The sequence below is a fragment of the Scyliorhinus canicula genome, chromosome 23 (assembly GCF_902713615.1).
Source record: "Scyliorhinus canicula chromosome 23, sScyCan1.1, whole genome shotgun sequence".
NCBI classification, from domain to species: Eukaryota; Metazoa; Chordata; class Chondrichthyes; order Carcharhiniformes; family Scyliorhinidae; genus Scyliorhinus; species Scyliorhinus canicula.
Window position 1 is genome coordinate 851,023 of NC_052168.1, and position 17,018 is coordinate 868,040.

Below are 17,018 nucleotides of genomic sequence, written 5' to 3' on the forward strand. Positions count from 1 at the left end.
ACCCCCCCCCTGCCGTGAACCCCCCCCCCTGCCGTGTAAACCCCCCCCCCTGTCCGTGTAACCCCCCCCCGCCTTGCCGGTAACCCCCCCCCTGCCGTGTAACAACCCCCCCGGCCTGCCCGTGTAACCCCCCCACCCCCCTGCCGTGGTAACCCCCCCCCCTGCCGTGTAACCCCCCCTCCGCCGGTGGTAATTCCCCCCTCCCCGCCGCCGTGTAATCCCCACCCCCGTCCGTGTAACCCCCGCGCCTGCCGGTAACCCCCCCCCCCCCTGCCGGTAACCCACCCCCCCCTGCCGTGTACTCACCCCCCTGCACGGTGTAACCCCCCCCCCCTGCCGTGTAACCCCCCCCCTGCCGTGTAACCCCCCCCCTGCCGTGTAACCCCCCCCTGCCGTGTAACCCCCCCCCGCCGTGTAACCCCGCCCCCCTGCCGTGTAACCCCGCCCCCCCTGCCGTGTAACCCCGCACCCCCCCCACACACACACAACAACCCCAACCCCCCCACCCCCATTAACCGCCCTATTGACCTGTCCTGCCGCCTTTGGGGGTCTCTGGACAAACATCTCGCAATCCCTTTGTTCCTCTGAGCTTCCAATTGTCCAGCCATTCACTGCGTCCTCCCTGTCCTGTTACTGCTGCCAAAGTGCTGTCCTCACCTGTAACTCCCTGTCATCTCTCACAGACAAGGACATCTCCCCCACCTCTGTGTATCCTCACCACCCCACATTCTGTTACCTGCCCCCAACCCTGATTCTTTCCTCTGTGGGAAAAATAATATTCTTATTGTTGTTTTACTGTTGACTGCAGCATTCTCTAACTTTGTGTTTCTCTTTCAGACCAAGTCAATGAGAAGATCATGAGCACAGGGGTCACACTTCTGCGGGGGTACGTGTCTGATTGGTTTCAATTTAATGACTGCTCACCTGCAACATTGCCCATAGTCAGAGCTGTGCTGCTGGCAATGTAACTGGCAATCTGGCTTGGCCCTTTAAGGGTTCTACACCGATTCACCTAGTGCAGAGGTCGGAGGTCAGTTTTAGGCAAATAACTTTTGGGAAGAGTTTGCTTCTCTGCTGTTGACCCAACAGCCTCACCAAGCTATTGCAAATTCACAAATAACTGGTTTGCCCTCCAGAGTTTTGTCAAAAGGAGATTTTGCCGAACGAATTTGATTGAATTTTGAGAAGGTGATCGGATGTGTAGATGAAGGTAGTGCAGTTGATGTAGTTTATATGGATTTCAGCAAAGCCTTTGACAAGGTTCCACATGGGAGACTGATAAAGAAGGTAAAAGCACATGGGATCCAGGGTAACTTGGCAAGTTGGATCCAAAATTGGCTTAGTGATAGGAGACAGAGGGTGGTGATAGAAGGCTGTGTGGTTGGAGGCTTGTGTCCAGCGGATCAGTGCTGGGTCCCTTATTGTTTGTGATATATAAAATGATATAGATGAGAATGGGGGGGATGGGGTGGTGGAGAAAGTGTAACGGGACAACAGAGCACTCGATGAATGGCAGGACACTAGGAAACTCAGAGGAACAGAGTGATCTTGGGGTATTTTCCCGAAGATCCCTGAAGACAGCAGGTCAGGTTAATGTGGTAGTTAAGGGATACAGGACACTTTCTGTTATCAGTTGTGGCATAGATTATAAGAGCAGGGAGGTTATGTTGGAGCTGTACAGAACGCTGGTTAGGCCACAGCTGGAGTACTGTGTGCAGTTCTGGTCACCTCACTATAGGAAGGATGTGATTGCACTGGAGGGGGTGCAGAGGAGATTCACCAGGATGGTGCCTGAGATGGAGCAATCAGCTATGAAGAGAGGCTGGAGTAGAGAAGGCTGAGAGGAGACCTGAGTGAGGTGTGTAGGATTATGAGGGGTATGGACAGGGTGAAATGGAGACAGTTGTTCCCCTTTGTTGAAGGAATGATAACATGGGGGTATAATTTTAAGAGTCGGTGATGACACAGGTGATGGGCCAAAACGGTTCCACCTGTGCTGAAATTCCCGGCGGAATAACAAGCTTTTTGAAAATTTCAGATTTATCATTGAACGGACGAATCGAAGAGCAGAGGGTTGTGAAAATCCTGTAACCATCACAGAGCTCGGAGGTAAAGAGGATGAACTGTGTAACCCTGATGTAAAGCGTCTTGGGGTTTGCCTGCGGCAGATTGGGGACGAGCTTGACGGCAACATGGAGTTACAGAGGTGAGGCGACAATATTGACGTGCACCTGAACTGGAACCTTGCTCTCCATAACTGCTCGGCACTTTGCTTCGTTACTATGTCAGTTTCTTTGGTTCTTGTCCAGACCACAGGGTGAATCAACAGTGATCGGTCACTGGAGGAGGTAGAAGTGGGATTGAACTGTGACTGCCTGTGCTCCCAGCCAGGAGATTGAACAAACCGTAATCCCATCACTCTCTGGGTTTGAGTCAGTAAACGTAAACCTAACCATAACACTTCTCAGAACAATCACCCTGAGTGAACCATGATGGTGTTTACCTGATTTAATGTCAGTTTTGCCACAGGTTGCGTGCTTTGTGCAGACTCAATCTTGTGTGGTTTCTGTTTTTGGGTAAAATCTTGTTGCAATCTATGATTTCAAAACTTGACGGCAACGCAGCACGTAACAGGTGAGAACCTTTCTAGTCCCGTGACCAGGATTCTGCTGCTTGTCATCTCTCTCAAACCACATGATCAGGCGCGGCTGGTCCAGGACAAAATCCTTCCACGCTCACTTGCCCTCTGTACAATGCGGTGATTGTGATCTGATGCTCTCGCGGTTGATGTATTTGAATTTCTCGGCCACCATCTTTCTGCCTTGCATCCTGTAACCTGGTCTGTTTGATGGGTCATACAATTTGAGCTTCCTCTTGCACACAGGATGATCGAAAACATTGGCAGCAAGTGTCCCAAGGAAATGTTTTTCAAAGTGGCCAAGGAACAATTTGCCGATGGAGTCATCAACTGGGGGAGAGTGGTGACTCTCTTCTACTTTGCCTGCAAGCTTGTTGTGAAGGTACAGCTGCTTTCTGTCGGGGAGGGCAGGAGGGGTGTCAATGCAGCGACAAACTAACTCATCTGCTTTCTGGGAACATCCCCATGGCTACGACTGCTCAGCTGCAGTGCTGCGGGAGTGGTGTCCAAAATATTCTCCAAATGAGACTCACAGTCATTCCTAGTTACTCAGAGGGGCAGCTTTAAACAAACATAAACGGAGTCTTGTACATTGGCCATGGGGGGAGAGGATGATCCCAAGTATGATGGGGCTAAGGTGAGACAGGCACAAGTTCTACAATCTAAAGAAGATTAATGGATTAGATTAGATTATAACAGTACAGCACAGAACAGGCCCTTCGGCCCTCGATGTTGTGCCGAGCAATGATCACCCCACTCAAACCCACGTATCCACCCTATACCCGCAACAGAACAACAAACCTTACTTTTTAGGACACTACGGGCAATTTAGCATGGCCAATCCACCTAACCCGCACATCTTTGGACTGTGGGAGGAAACCGGAGCACCCGGAGGAAACCCACGCACACACGGGGAGGACGTGCAGACTCCGCACAGACAGTGACCCAGCCGGGAACCGAACCTGGGACCCTGGAGCTGTGAAGCATTTATGCTAACCACCATGCTACCGTGCTGCCCCTAATGAAGCAGTATCAAACCTTAAATTCTATAGTCTATAAGATAAAGCCAAATCAGAACTTCAAAATAACCAAGGCTAGATAGAAATGTAATGAGCGAAAAATAAATTTTAGGTGGGTATTAAAATTCCTTTTATGCAAATCGTTAGGCTGATAGAGTGGGGATGCAAATGGGGAAGGATCTTGATGGGAGAGGAGTTTCAATCAACCAAGCTGCATTGCTTATTCCGGACAAGTTCCTCTTTGTCACCCTGTGTGCGTGTCTGTTTGCCTGTGTGTATATGTGCCTGTCTGCCTGTGTGTATATGTGCCTGTCTGCCTGTGTGTATATGTGCCTGTCTGCCTGTGTGTATATGTGCCTGTCTGCCTGTGTGTATATGTGCCTGTCTGCCTGTGTGTATCTGTGTCTGTCTGCCTGTGTGTATATGTGCCTGTCTGCCTGTGTGTATCTGTGTCTGTCTGCCTGTGTGTATCTGTGCCTGTCTGTCTGCCTGTATATGTGCCTGCCAGCCTGTGTGTATCTGTGCCTGTCTGTCTGCCTGTATATGTGCCTGCCTGCCTGTGTGTATCAGTGCCTGTCTGCCTGTGTGTATCTGTGCCTGTCTGCCTGTGTGTATCTGTGCCTGTCTGCCTGTGTGTATCTGTGCCTGTCTGTCTGCCTGTGTGTATCTGTGCCTGTCTGCCTGTGTGTATCTGTGCCTGTCTGCCTGTGTGTATCTATGCCTGTCTGCCTGTGTGTATCTGTGCCTGTCTGCCTGTGTGTATCTGTGCCTGTCTGTCTGCCTGTGTGTATCTGTGCCTGTCTGCCTGTGTGTATCTGTGCCTGTCTGCCTGTGTGTATCTGTGCCTGTCTGCCTGTGTGTATCTGTGCCTGTCTGCCTGTGTGTATCTGTGCCTGTCTGCCTGTGTGTATCTGTGCCTGTCTGCCTGTGTGTATCTGTGCCTGTCTGCCTGTGTGTATCTGTGCCTGTCTGCCTGTGTGTATCTGTGCCTGTCTGCCTGTGTGTATCTGTGCCTGTCTGCCTGTGTGTATCTGTGCCTGTCTGCCTGTGTGTATCTGTGCCTGTGCCTGTGTGTATCTGTGTCTGTCTGCCTGTGTGTATCTGTGCCTGTCTGCCGGTGTGTAGAACATAGAACATTACAGCGCAGTACGGGCCCTTCGGCCCTCTATGTTGCGCCGACCTGTGAAACCATCTGAAGCCTATTTGACCTACACTATTCCATTTTCATCCATATGTCTATCCAGCGACCACTTAAATGCCCTTAAAGTTGGCGAGTCTACTACTGTTGCAGGCAGGGCGTTCCACACCCCTACTACTCTCTGAGTAAAGAAAGTGCCTCTGACATCTGTCCTATATCTACCACCCCTCAATTTAAAGCTATGTCCCCTCGTGTTGGTCATCACCATCCGAGGAAAGAGACTCTCACTGTCCACCCTATCTAACCCTCTGACTATCTTATATGTCTCTATTAAATCACCTCTCAGCCTTCTCCTCTCTAACGAAAACAACCTCATGTCCCTGAGCCTTTCCTCGTAAGACCTTCCCTCCATACCAGGCAACATCCTAGTAAATCTCCTCTGAACCCTTTCCAAAGCTTCTACATCCTTCCTATAATGTGGTGACCAGAACTGCACGCAGTACTCCAGGAGCGGCCGCACCAGAGTTATGTACAGCTGCAGCATGACCTCGTGGCTCCGAAACTCAATCCCCCTGCTTATAAAGGCTAGCATACCATATGCCTTCTTAACAGCCCTATTAACCTGGGTGGCAACTTTCAGGGATTTATGTACCTGGATGCTGAGATCTCTCTGTTCCTCTACACTACCAAGAATCTTGCCATTAGCCCAGTACTCTGCATTCCTGTTACTCCTTCCAAAGTGAACCACCTCACATTTCTCCGCATTAAACTCCATCTGCCACCTCTCAGCCCAGCTCTGCAGCTTATCTATGTCCCTCTGTATCCTATAACATCCTTCAGCACTATCCACAACTTCATCGACCTTCGTGTCATCTGCAAATTAACTAACCCATCCTTCTACACCCTCTTCCAGGACATTTATAAAAATGACAAATGCCTGTGTGTATGTGTGTCTGTCTGCCTGTGTGTATCTGTGCCTGTCTGCCTGTGTGTATCTATGCCTGTCTGCCTGTGTGTATCTGTGCCTGTCTGCCTGTGTGTATATGTGCCTGTCTGCCTGTGTGTATATGTGTCTGCCTGTGTGTATATGTGACTGACTGCCTGTGTGTATATGTGACTGCCTGTGTGTATATGTGACTGCCTGTGTGTATATGTGACTGACTGCCTGTGTGTATATGTGACTGCCTGTGTGTATATGTGTCTGCCTGTGTGTATATGTGACTGACTGCCTGTGTGTATATGTGACTGCCTGTGTGTATATGTGTCTGCCTGTGTGTATATGTGACTGCCTGTGTGTATATGTGACTGCCTGTGTGTATATGTGACTGCCTGTGTGTATATGTGACTGCCTGCCTGTGTGCTTCTTTACATTAACCAAATAAATTAAAATAACAAGTTGTGGGATAAATTAAAATCGCAGGTCCTTAAAGGGGCACTGCATCAAATAAATAAAATCTCGAAGGAAACTTAAAACATCAAACAAAATGTGATTAAAGGGATCAATAATGCACACCAGTCCTCACGGTGCACACCGGGTACATGCCTGACTGTGTACAATAATGCATATCTGTATATGAGTGTCTGCCTGTGTACGTGTGCGCCTGTCTTGTCTGTGTGTTTGGTTCCCCGGCCTGTCTGTGCACGCGTGCCGTTGTGTGTGCCTGTGCGGCGCTTGGTCGGTGTGCGCACACGTGTCTGTGTGTGTGGGCAGCGGGAATTTTTTTGGAATAAATTTTAGAGTACCCAGTTCATTTTTTCCAATTATGGGCCAATTTAGCGTGGCCAATCCACCTAGTCTGCACATCTTTGGGTTGTGGGGGTGAAACCCACGCAAACACAGCGATAATGTGCAAACTCCACTCGGACAGTGACCTGGGGCCGGGATCAAACCTGGGACCTCAGCGCCGTGAGGCAGCAGTGCTAACCATTGTGCCACCGTGCAGCCCGTGGGCAGCGAGACTAACTTGGGGTGTTGTTAATGACATGAGAGGTTTATCTGAGAAATGAATCTCCAGTGATTATCTGGGTCCTTTCTTTCCGTGCTGTGCAGTCTGCAGTTATACCTTGTCCTGCACATTGAGATTTGAGGGAAATAATTTTGACACCTGTTTTCCCGCTGTGTCTCTCTCAGTTGAATCCAGCACTGGTTTACACTGGGCTGTTACGCTGAAACAGTGAACTATAATGCTTGTGACCAGCAGGGAACTATTAATCTCTGTTCCACCATAGCTGATTAATCTTTTTTGTAGTGACTGTTTTTTTAAAATTGAACCTCTGTGTTGGTTGGATCGTGATCGGGAAACAATCAACCTTTTGGAATTTAAGTTGATACTCCAGTTAGTGGATGTGCCAGTTAACTAGTTATTACTACCTGAGCAATTTAAAGTCGCCGAATCCAGTCACCCCACCCCACACTTTCGTTATTGATCAGCTGATCCTCGCCCTGCTCTACCTCCTCTGCAGTCGGAAAGCTGGAGGGCTTGAATGATCCAATCACGTGTTGGTCAAACAGGCTCCTTTCACCCCCCTCTAAATTAAATAAAATGTTCAACTAAAATACAAAAACAGTAATTTTGAATGGCCCACTGGTTTTACTGGCAAGTCTCTATTAGACGGCAGTGCAGTCTGGAGGGTTGGTAAACCCAGAGCGGGAAGCTCTGTCACTCAAACTGATTTCCACCTCAGTCACAGATAACCCTGCGGTTTCCCTGGCTCACAGCAAACTGCGCACCTTTTCAATGCCAAAAGTCTCGAAGCGAGCGTTCCAGATTTCTAGCCTCTCAATTTCTGTTAAGCTTCTCGTTGAACTCACAAACTGTGCATGTACCCAAATGTCTTGTTTTTTTTTTTTTTATTTTAAAAATTTTTTTCCAATTAAGTGGCAATTTAGCATGGCCAATCCACCTACCCTGCACATCTTTGGGTTGTGGGGTGAGACCCACACAGACACTGGGGGAATGTGAGACCTCCACACAGACAGTGACCCAGGGCCGGGGTCGAACCCAGGTCCTCGGCGCCATGAGGCAACAGTGCCAACCACTGCGCCACTGTGCCATCCACCCCCCCTAGGCAGCACGGTAGAACAATGGTTAACACTGTTGCTTCACAGTGCCAGGGTCCCAGGTTCGATTCACGCTTGGGTCTTTGTCTGTGTGGAGTCTGCACGTTCTCCCCATGTCTGCGTGGGTTTCCTCTGGGTGCTCTGGTTTCCTCCCACAAGTCCGGAAAGACGTGCTGTTAGATGAATTGGACATTCTGAATTCTCCCTCCGTGTACCCGAACAGGCGCCAGAGTGTGGTGACTAGGGGATTTTCACCGTAACTTCATTGCAGTGTTAATGTAAGCCTACTTGTGACAATAATAAAATTATTGTTAAGTGTCTCTTTGCTTCACTCAACGTCCTGAATTTGTTTGCAGCAGGATATCGCCGTAGGAGGGCCAAATTGTAGTTACCTGAAATATACCTTCAAGTTGTGTATCTAATGAACAATGTCTAATTATTTCTAGGCCATGTGCCAGAAGATTCCAGATCTGATCCAAACCATAATCACCTGGACTATGGAATATTTCCAGGAGAACATTTTGCGCTGGATTCGGGAACATGGGGGTTGGGTGAGTGTTCAGAACTTTCTGTGCGATTCCAATGGTAATTAATGATCTGTGCTGTGGATATTCCTTCCTGCAGCATTATTGCCTGGATTGATCCCAGCTGAGGGTGTCTCAAACCGGAGCAAGTATTGTTCCTTAGATCCATTTATCATTGGGACTGACAGCAGAGGAAGCAGATTCCCTGTTTTTGTGAGGGCCACGAAGAATCCAGCACGAGTTTTAAGGATACAAAGAAATAACATTTATTTACAATAACATATATATATACACAACAGCAGCAGCAACTTCCCTTGCAGCTAACTCCTCTCTCTCTGGCTGGTTCCAAACTGGCCAGCTCTATTTATGCAGGGAGTCTGCTAGTGATTTCTCCGCCCCCCTCATTGGGGAAGCTCATACTCCCATAAGATTGTGGGATTGTCATTAGTCCCCAGCCAGTGGTAAGCAGGCAGGTTATAACATCCCCCCCCCCCCACCCAAAGTCCAAGGAATCCACCGAAGACCCTGGCAAAGGAGGGCGTCGGATTCGTTTTGCCGCAGGCCGGACACCATTTGCATGAGGCGCTGGATCGGGCGGCATGTAACGAGATGGAGAATGGCGCTTCCGTGATGATCGGCGTAACGGTTGTCCATCCACGGCCCGTGGGCCCGAGGATTCCCCCTCTGAGGCAGCCTGTGTCTCCATCTCAGAGTCGGAGTCCGCTGCCTCCGCCATCTCGGTGTCTCTATCTCCACGCGGTTCTGTCACGACCTGCGCAGGCTTTGAGTGAGGCATCAGAGGGAGATTGTGAGGAATACTTTCCATTGTGTCTGGTCTCTGCGGCTGTAGAAATGAGCTCCTGGGGCAGGGAATCTTTGGAAGGGATAGTCTTCTAGACCGAACGTGGTCTACATGTTTGGGCTGGAGATGCCCCTGGGCTTGTACCTGGTAAGAGATAGGGCCCGTTTGGCGAAAGATTACGCCAGGGACCCACTGGGCACCACCAGCAAAATTCTGAACGAACAGCACGGTAGCATGGTGGTTAGCATAAATGCTTCACAGCTCCAGGGTCCCAGGTTCGATTCCCGGCTGGGACACTGTCTGTGCGGAGTCTGCACGTCCTCCCCGTGTGTGCGTGGGTTTCCTCTGGGTGCTCCGGTTTCCTCCCACAGTCCAAAGATGTGCGGGTTAGGTGGATTGGGCATGCTAAATTGCCCGTAGTGTCCTAAAATGTAAGGTTGGGTTACAGGTATAGGGTGGATACGTGGGTTTGAGTAGGGTGATCATTGCTCGGCACAACATTGAGGGCCGAAGGGCCTGTTCTGTGCTGTACTGTTCTATGTTCTATGTAACACTGGGTCACCGGGCGTAAACTGCCGAATCGGCCGATGCCAAGAAAAACCATGTCCCTGCCGTTCTTGAGTGCGGCATACATTTGCGCCAAAGTCCAGGAAAACCATGCTAAGGCGGGTGCGAAGTCTCCGGCCCATTAGGAGTTCTGCGGGAGCTACTCCAGTCACCGCATGGGGGGTAGTCCTATACGAAAACAAAACACGAGCCAGTCTCGTGTCCATCGACCCGGAAGACGGCTTCTTTAGGCCTCGTTTGAATGTCTGCACTGCGCGCTCCGCCAACCCATTGGAAGCCGGGTGGTAAGGGGCAGTGCGGATGTGGCGTATGCCGTTCATCTTCATGAACCTCGCAAACTCCTCACTTGTGAACGAAGTGACGTTGTCCGTGACCAGCACCTCGGGGAGGCCATGCGTACTGAAAGACAAACGCATCTTCTCAATTGTTGTGCCTACCATCTTATGCACCTCTAACCATTTAGGGCATCGATTAATAGAAGGGACATGGATACTTGAAAAGGGCCGGCGAAATCCGCATGCAAGCGCGCCCAAGGCCGCCCTGGCCATTCCCAGTGATGTAGGGGCGCGACCGGAGGAAGCTTCTGATGCTCCTGGCAAATGGAGCAGTTTTAGGCCCCTTCTCCATGTCGGTGTCAAGGCCTGGCCACCAGACATAACTCCGGGCCAACATTTTCATTTTGGTCACACCCGGATGCCCATTGTGCAAGTCTCTCAGTATCAGCTCCTGTCCTTTTTCCGGGACAATCACACACGTCCCCCACATGAGGATGCCGTCTTCCACGCTGAATTCGGACAGCTTGGAGGAAAATGCCCGCAACTCGCCTGGGAGCTGTCTATGCTGCCCACCATACAGGACTATGTGCCGAACCTTTGACAGGACTGGCTCCGTCTGGGTCCACCCACGGATCTGTGATGCCGTGACAGGCAAGGTGTCCATAAAATCTAGGGTTGCAACCACCTCACCGGTCATGGGGGTCGACATGGGGCCGGTCGATAAAGGCAATTGGCTCAGTGCGTCTGCATTCCCTATCTGGGTTCCTGGTTTGTGCTCCAGAGAATACTCGTACACAGTGAGCAACGGAGCCCAGCACTGGATCCGTGTGGAAGCAATGGGCGGTATTGGCTTATCCTCTCTGAAAAGTCCCAGCAGAGGCTTATGATCAGTCACGATAGTGAAGTGGCGGCCATATACGTATTGGTGGAAATGTTTCACAGCAAAGACCACTGCCAGGCCCTCCTTCACGATCTACACGTACTTTTTTTCCGCTGCAGTCAATGTGAGGGAGGCGAAAGCTACCGGCCGCTCGGTCCATCCTGTGGGACAGGACGGCCCCGATACCATACGGGGATGTATCACATGTGACGAGCAAAGGCTTTCCAGGATCATAGTGGGCTAGTAACCCAGACGACGACAATTACATAGATACATAGAATTTACAGTGCAGAAGAAGGCCATTCGGCCCATCGAGTCTGCACTGGCTCTTGGAAAGAGCACCCTACCCAAGCCCATACCTCCACCCTATCCCCATAACCCAGTAACCCCACCTAACACTAAGGGCGATTTGGACACTAAGGGCAATTTATCATGGCCAATCCACCTAACCCGCACATCTTTGGACTGTGGGAGGAAACCGGAGCACCCGGAGGAAACCCACGCAGACACGGGGAGAACGTGCAGACTCCACACAGACAGTGACCCAAGCCGGGAATCGAACCTGGGACCATGATGCTGTGAAGAATTTGTGCTATCCACAATGCTACCGTTCTGCCCCAATTGTTGTTTTACCCGCCGGAAAGCGGTTTCTTGCAGCTGACCCCAAGCCCAGGTGTGGTTATTCTTTAGCAGAAGGTGCAACAGGGCCAGCGTAGTTGTCAGATTGGGGAGGAACTTCCCGTAATAGTTTACGAGGCCAAGAAAGGAACGACGATGCGAAGTGTCAGTCGGGGTGGGGCCTGTTGAATCGCGCGCACCTTCTCTGCGACGGGGTGCAAATCTTCGCGGTCCACCCGATAACCCAGGTAGACTACTTCCTTCGCCTGAAAGACCCACTTTGTGCGACGTAAACGGACTCCAGCCTCCAAATTTTCCAAATGTTCCTGCTCCGACGTCCATGTGATCAAAATGTCATCTAAGTAGACAGCGACACGCGGTAAACCTCTCAAAATGCCCTCCATAACGCGTTGAAAAATAGCACAGGCAGAGGATACTCCAAAGGGCAAACGTGTATATTCATACAGACCCCGGTGTGTATTAATCGTTACATATGGCCAGCAGGCAGGGTCCAGCTCCAAATGTAGGTAGGCGTGACTCGTATCTAATTTTGTGAACCAGAGTCCGCCTGCAAGCTTCGCGTAGAGATCCTCTATGCGAGGCATTGGGTATCGGTCGGGTCGGGAAGCCGTATTCACTGTAAGTTTATAGTCGCCGCACAAGTGAACTGTGGCATCTGGCTTCATTACATGTACAATTGGTGCTGCCCAGTCAGCGAAACGGACGGGCCTGATAATACCCGAAGTCTCCAAATGGTGAGCCCCCCTTCCACCTTCTCGAACAAGGGGTAAGGCACTGTGCACGCCCGGAAATAACGCGGCGTGGCTCCTGGTTCGACTTGGATACGGGCTGCAGCCCCTTTTATTTTCCCCAAACCGGGCTGGAATACATCTGGGTATCGTCCTATCAACTCAGTCAACCCTCCAGAAACTGTTTGGAGGATGTGCTGCCACTGCAGCTGCAAATAGCGCAACCAGTCCCGACCCAACAGGCTGGGCCCATGGCCGTGCACCACGGTAAGTGGGAAACGCCCCTCCTGGCGTCCATAAACAACAGGGGTCATCGTAGTTCCTGCAATGTCCAATGGTTCCCCCGTGTTGGTGGCCAACCTGGCCTGTGTGTCAGTTAATGTAAGGGTCTGTATACCCTGCTTGATGCGGTCGAATGTCCTCTGGGCGATCACGGAGACCGCTGCGCCAGTGCCCAACTCCATCTCAAGCGGGTGACCATTGACCCGTACTGTCACTTTAATGGGGGCCACACGGGGAGCTGCCACACAATGCAGCTGCAGGCAGTCGTCCTCCGTCTCCACGTCCTCGGGAGTAGTCGCTGCAGGTTCATCCAAGTGAAAGGTACGGCCCCTGGGCTGGCCCCAGTTTCGGTCGGAGCGACGGCGCCTCTGGCGCCCCCAGGACCGGCGTCCGCGATGGGGTCGGCGCCCACAAGTCTGACACGGACATGGTTCCTCATCCATTGGTTCTGGAGAAGGCTCCCTTTGGGAAAGAATGTCTGACGGCCACTGGCGTCGATCCGGACGTCACCTCGCCCAAGGCACTGCAGATGTGCGGGGGGATGCTTTCAGGCGGAAGGGGTTGCGCCCCAAGGCATGCACCTCCATTCCCTGTAGGCCCTGCACTCCCCATTCTGCGCTCTCTCGGGACAATACTATTTGAATGGCCTGTTGAAAAGTCAATGTTGGCTCGGCTAACAACTTTCTCTGGGTGGCTGCATTGTTAATACCGCAAACCAAACGGTTGCGTAACATTTCTGACAAGGTCTCACCATAGTCACAGTACTCCGCAATCCTGTGTAGCCTGGATAGAAACTCGGCAAGGGATTCTCCTGGGGTCCTCTCAGCGGTATTAAACCGGTAACGTTGGACTATCGTGGACTGGGTTTGGTTAAAATGTTGCCCCACTAAGTTCACAAGTTCATCAAACGTTTTGGTGTCCAGTGCAGCTGGGGACGTAAGGTTCCTAATCACCCCAAACGTATGCGGGCCGCAGGCGGTGACCAATATGACCGCCTGGCGCTCGTTTTCAGTGATGTTGTTTGCCCGGAAATAGTAACGCATCCGTTGTGCGTACTGGTTCCAGCTTTCCAGCGCAGCATCAAAAAAAAACAAACGTCCATACAGAGGCATGGTGTAATAGAAAACAACTTCCAACCTGTATCCAACAAAAATCCAGGGAGGTGGCTTCAGCAGCGTAGACAGCTATCCACTTTAACCCTCGTCGCCAGACCCTCTGACAGTGCGGCACTCCCTCAGTACTGACCCTCTGACAGTGCGGCACTCCCTCAGTACTGACCCTCTGACAGTGCGGCACTCCCTCAGTACTGACCCTCTGACAGTGCGGCACTCCCTCAGTACTGACCCTCTGACAGTGCGGCACTCCCTCAGTACTGACCCTCTGACAGTGCAGCAGTCCCTCAGTACTGACCCTCTGACAGTGCAGCACTCCCTCAGTACTGACCCACTGACAGTGCAGCACTCCCTCAGGACTGACCCTCTGACAGTGCAGCACTCGCTCAGTATTGACCCTTTGACAGTGCAGCACTCCCTCAGTACTGACCCTCTGACAGTGCGGCACTCCCTCAGTACTGACCCTCTGACAGTGCCGCACTCCCTCACTACTGACCCTCTGACAGTGCGGCACTCCCTCAGGACTGACCCTCTGACAGTGCAGCACTCGCTCAGTACTGACCCTCTGACAGTGCGGCACTCCCTCAGTACTGACCGTCCCTCAGTACTGACCCTACCTCAGTACTGACCCTCTGACAGTGCAGCATTCCCTCAGTCCTGACCCTCTGACAGTGTGGCACTCCCGCAGTACTGACCCTCTGACAGTGAAGCACTCCCTCAGTCCTGACCCTCTGACAGTACAGCACTCCCTCAGTACTGACCCTCTGACAGTACAGCACTCCCTCAGTACTGACCCTCTGACAGTGCAGCACTCCCTCAGTACTGACCCTCTGACAGTGCGGCACTCCCTCAGTCCTGACCCTCTGACAGTACAGCACTCCCTCAGTACTGACCCTCTGACAGTGCAGCACTCCCTCAGTACTGACCCTCTGACAGTGCAGCACTCCCTCAGTACTGACCCTCTGACAGTGCATCACTCCCTCAGTACTGACCCTCTGACAGTGCAGCACTCCCTCAGTACTGACCCTCTGACAGTGCAGCACTCCCTCAGTACTGACCCTCTGACAGTGCAGCACTCCCTCAGTACTGACCCTCTGACAGTGCAGCACTCCCTCAGTACTGACCCTCTGACAATGCAGCACTCCCTCAGTACTGACCCTCTGACAGCGCAGCACTGCCTCAGTACTGACCCTCTGACAGTGCAGCACTGCCTCAGTACTGACCCTCTGACAGTGCAGCACTCCCTCAGTACTGACCCTCTGACTGTGCAGCACTCCCTCAGTACTGACCCTCTGACAGTGCAGCACTCCCTCAGTACTGACCCTCTGAGAGTGCAGCACTCCCTCAGTACTGACCCACTGACAGTGCAGCACTCCCTCAGTACTGACCCTCTGACAGTGCAGCACTCCCTCAGTACTGACCCTCTGACAGTGCAGCGCTCCCTCAATACTGACCCTCTGACAGTTCAGCACTCCCTCAGTACTGACCCTCTGAGAGAGCCGCACTCCCTCAGTACTGACCCTCTGACAGTGCAGCACTCCCTCAGTACTGACCCTCTGACGGTGCAGCGCTCCCTCAGTACTGACCCTCTGACGGTGCAGCGCTCCCTCAGTACTGACCCTCTGACAGTGCGGCACTCCCTCAGTACTGACCCTCTTACAGTGCAGCACTCCCTCAGTACTGACCCTCTGACAGTGCAGCACTCCCTCAGTACTGACCCTCTGACAGTGCAGCACTCCCTCAGTACTGACCCCCCCTCAGTACTGACCCTCTGACAGTGCAGCGCTCCCTCAGTACTGACCCTCTCACAGTGCCGCACTCTCTCAGTACTGACCCCCCCTCAGTACTGACCCTCTGACAGTGCCGCACTCTCTCAGTACTGACCCTCTCACAGTGCCGAACTCTCTCCGTGCTGCGGTTGGAAGTTAGCGTGGTTTGTCTATTTGGAATGAAGGCTGAATCTCTGACTTTCTAACTGGAAAATGAGAGTGTTCCCATTCAGTCATGCTGAGCCCTGTACAAATCTGCTAAATGAACTCATTGATGATCTTTTAAATTAATAAACCAGAAGAATGTGCTGTCACATGGTAAGAAGGACTTGTTGTGTGACTGGTATCTTCATCCATTTCAATCTCCAGTTAAGTTGCTGATATCACACCGGCACTTTGAGCTGGCTACACTGGTGCTGAGCTTGTGGAAGCTGTTTACATTGATTGTTGCTCCTCTTAGATTGATAATTGGGGGTCGGGATACTGACAGATACCAGTGCCTGCTGTCCCTGAAGTGACTTGTCAGATATTCATCAATTGACTGCAACGGAAATTCTTCCTTATTTTTGTCTAACTGATTTGTGGTGACCTTGTTTGATAGGAAGCCATCCTGGGCACTCCAACCTGGCAAACCATTGGGATCTTCACCCTGGGAGTCATCACCACTCTGGTGGTGGTACGATGGAAATCTTCCTAAAGCAGTACTGAGAACCCAGGGGAGCAGCCAAGGTGAAGACGTTGGTGGAAGGGACCCTGCTGTGAGAGGCTCGAAACAACAATGGACCATCTCCCCAACACGGCTCTGCAGCAGATTCCAGTTTTGTTCTACTCGCCAATTCGGCAGAGACCCTGGGGCTGCCGGGGAAATGGGCACTCCGTGATTAAGGGGTTCCTTGTGGCTTCACTATGTGGAGGAGATGGTATTTCTGTGCTGTAATGGGTGTCTGTGGCTGGGACTCCATCAAAACTGCCCGTGCTTTATCTGGGTGCAAGTGGGAGGGAAGGTAGTCGGTAGTCGGAATCAGCTTTAGGTTCCTACTCTCCAGCATTGTGTGTGTACAGATGGCTTTTCTATCTGTAGAGATGCACTGAATGTGATAAAGTCACTTTATTATAGACTGATGTTTGTTAAGTTGGTTTATATGTGGAGCAGCATGTGGATGCTGATTATACATCTAAACTGTTTATTACATAAGGCATATTTGAGACAGCTGCTATTTAGATGTTTCAGCTTCACATCAACAGGACTCATTCTGTTGCTTTAAGTTCAGACCTCAAATGTCTGCTGCTTGCTGTGGGCAGTGTTATGCCGCTGTGCAGTTGTATGTTCTACAATGTGACGCACCATCTTGGAATACAGGTAAGTATAGGACTTGTGATGCCACATGATGGACAGTCAGACACTCTTTTGCACAGGGTGGTGAGGGCCGTGATTTGCCTGGTGGTGAAGATTGTGAGGATTAGTTAGGCACTAGCTGGGAGAAGCCTGTTTACTCTGGCTATTATCTTTTACAGATTAAATTGAAAACCATCTTTGTCGATGGGGGAGAATTTCTAACTTGGCTGTGGTATTCCTGAAATTGG

At 51.4% G+C, this 17,018-nt stretch overlaps 1 protein-coding gene across 1 annotated transcript; it reads left to right on the forward strand.

The window, feature by feature from the left end:
• Positions 1-555: 555 nt before the first annotated feature.
• Positions 556-16,242, forward strand: LOC119956371 (apoptosis regulator BAX-like). The gene is made up of 5 exons (XM_038783533.1): positions 556-886; positions 2,039-2,206; positions 2,885-3,020; positions 8,303-8,407; positions 16,036-16,242. Exons 1-5 carry the CDS (start codon positions 858-860, stop codon positions 16,129-16,131), a joined length of 534 nt encoding a protein of 177 aa, XP_038639461.1. The 5' UTR covers positions 556-857; the 3' UTR covers positions 16,132-16,242.
• Positions 16,243-17,018: the final 776 nt, after the last annotated feature.